At 45.0% G+C, this 2,762-nt stretch overlaps 1 protein-coding gene across 2 annotated transcripts in view; it reads right to left on the reverse strand.

Annotated features, from left to right (window-relative positions):
* DEPDC1B (DEP domain containing 1B) overlaps positions 1-2,502 on the reverse strand; it is a 95,284-nt gene extending 92,782 nt beyond the window's left edge. For both annotated transcript variants that reach the window (XM_007453223.1, XM_007453224.1), the window contains exon 1: positions 2,388-2,502. In XM_007453223.1, coding sequence (XP_007453285.1) covers positions 2,388-2,435 — 48 coding nt within the window. In that variant the 5' untranslated portion in view covers positions 2,436-2,502. The remainder of the gene's footprint in view (positions 1-2,387) is intronic.
* Between the last annotated feature and the right edge of the window lie 260 nt (positions 2,503-2,762).

Consider the following 2,762-nt stretch of genomic DNA (forward strand, 5'->3'; position numbering starts at 1 on the left):
GCCCCAAAAAAAAAAAAAAAAAAAAAAAAAAAAAAAACACACACACCACAAAAACATACAAGCTGTAGAGTAAGATAACCTATAACCAGAATTTCTAAAACAAAACAAAAAATTCAAATCAAGAAAGGAGAGACACTCCATAGAAAAATGGGAAAACACTTAAACAGTCACTTCACATAAAAGAACCTCCAAATTTACCATAACATATGCAGATATTCAATCTCATTAATTAGCAGTGAAATGCAAAAGAAATCTATAATGCAATACCACTACATGCCTACAGAATGGCTAAAATGAAAAAGACAGGCAATATACTGTTACCAAGGGAATGTGGAACAACTGGAAATTATATGCACACTGTATAACCCAGCAATTCCATTCTTAAGTATATATGCCACAGAAATATGTTCACCAAAAGCCACCCTGCTCATAATAGCACTATCTTAATAGACACAAACAACCCAAATATCCACCAACATAAGAACAGATAAACAAATTGATTCATGCAATGGAATGCTATGAGCATGGGTGTACAAATACCTCTTTGAGTCCCTGCTTTCAGTTCTTTTGTACATATACCCAAAGGTGGAATTGCTGGATTACATGGTAATTCTATTTTTAATTTTTTGAGGAACTATTATACCAAACTTTTCTCCATTGCAACTGCAAAAGGATTTCAATTTCTCCAATTTACCAATCTTTATTGGTTCCTGTTTGGGTTTTTTTTTTTACATACTGGCCATCCTAATGAGTGTGTGTTTATTTTTAAAGTATACATGTTTATTGTGGAAATTAGAGATACAGAAAAGATATAAATGAAAGAAAAAAGTAAAAACAAAACTGTTTTTAAATGTTCCATTTTAAAATGAGAAAGCACGGGGTTGCTATGTAAACATAAAAAGAGCCTTTGTTTAAAGAAATGCAAAGAGATTAATTAATAGAAGAGTGAGCAAAGGACAGGCCTTTCACATAGGCACTCTGCATTTATAAAATGTGGTACTTCAAACAATTCTGTGAATGAGATTAAAAAACAGTTCCAATTATCATGTAATTTATTTTTTTAGTCTAAAGCTGGAAGAATGAGAACTGGTTACCCCAAGATCCAGAGTCTCTATTTCCCCTGCATTAGTGCTGTGAATAAATTGGCAGTAGGGGAGTGTTATTTTCCCTCCACAAAGAATAGTAAAGTTTTTGAAAGTCCCTGATAAGGCACAACCTGTATCTCATCCTTAAAGATGGACCTACCAACACACCACTGTAAAGCAATTATACTCCAATAAAGAAGTTAAAAGAAAAAAAAAAAGATGGACCTACCAATAGCCTTGACCCCAGATGGTTTCAAGTGGTAGAGGCAACTGTGAAGTGGAAGCAGATATGAAAAGAGGTTTTCTAAAATCCTATTTTTTCCCTGCTACCAGCATCCATACCTCTTAGAGGCAGGTCCAAAGGAAAACCTAAATTTATATGTGTTGAATTTTTTTTCAATGAATAAATCATTATGGGTGTCTGTGGTACATTGTTTGCAAAGATGAGTACAATAACTCCTTCCATCCTGTTCTCATCTTTTCCTGGATATCCCTTAGGGTGCATAGAACAATGAGCCTATCTCAAGTTAGCTGTGGCCAGAGAAGTGTTGACAGACCAAGGAGAGCAGTCCTTTCCTCCCAAATCACCTTTAAGCTTTCATAGAAAGTTGTCTAAAACTTACTCTAGACATTACCAAATTATCGCCAATTACTCCATTATGAAATCGCTAAAACACTTGCTCCAGGTCACAAAGAAATCAAGTACGCCTCAGAACTCTGATTACCAAAGCTCTTCTCCCAGGAAAACAGTCAGCACCCTGGACCAGTGTCTGCAAAACCTCTTTCAAACCATAAGTCCGGGCCCACCCTCCTCATTTAGGTAGGTGCTCACAGTAAAAGAAACGTCAGGAGCCGGAAACGTGGCCAGGGCGATCCACCTCTGTTCTGGGCACCGTTAGAAAGAACCTCAAGTGTCACCACAAGTGACACTCGGGACGGAGACACGCTCCAGGCGGCGGGTGGCGCTAAAGTTACGGACTGGGGCGTTGGATTCCGGAGGACAGGAGAGGGGAGACGGGTGTCACCCTGGTCTTCCGGGCGCTTTAAACAGGGAGGCGCCGTTGATTGGCGAGAACCCAGCCAACGTCTCGGGATCGAAGCTGCGCCCACCCTGGACGGGCTGGGCCCCAGGCCCGGTTAGCCTTTCTTTGAGTGTCGTCCAGAATACCGCTGCCCTACCCGAAACACGTCCCGCCTCCAGACCAGGGCCGGGCCTGCCCTGGAAAAGCGAGGACTGACGAGTACGCAGTCGGCGCTCAGGCCGGGGCCTCGCTTCGCCCAGATCCCGGCATGCACACTCACCAGCTTGGTGGCCCGATATGGCCCGGGCCCCACGATGCGGTGCTCCATGGCCCGCACGCAGCAGCGGCCGCAGCCACACCAACGCAGATCCCGGAGAGTCCTAGGCGCCGCAGTTTGAATCCCGAGCCCACGCGCTGCAGGCGCTGATTGGGCGGTGCGGCGGCACGTGACGAGAACTGCGGGGCGGGGCCGCCGGGGCCCCACGGAGGGGGCGGTGGGCGTCTCCTCCGAGACCTCCTGCTGCGGAGCGGCAGTAGGTTCACAACCGCCAGCGGCAGAGTCTGCGGCCCACCCTCGCCCACCCCGCGCACACGCAAGCAGTCTCCGCAGAAGGGTCGATGAACGTGTGTAATTCAGTGACCGAAAGCCGGTTGG

This window comes from Lipotes vexillifer, unplaced genomic scaffold (genome assembly GCF_000442215.2).
Source record: "Lipotes vexillifer unplaced genomic scaffold, Lipotes_vexillifer_v1.1 scaffold366, whole genome shotgun sequence".
Lineage (NCBI taxonomy): Eukaryota > Metazoa > Chordata > Mammalia > Artiodactyla > Lipotidae > Lipotes > Lipotes vexillifer.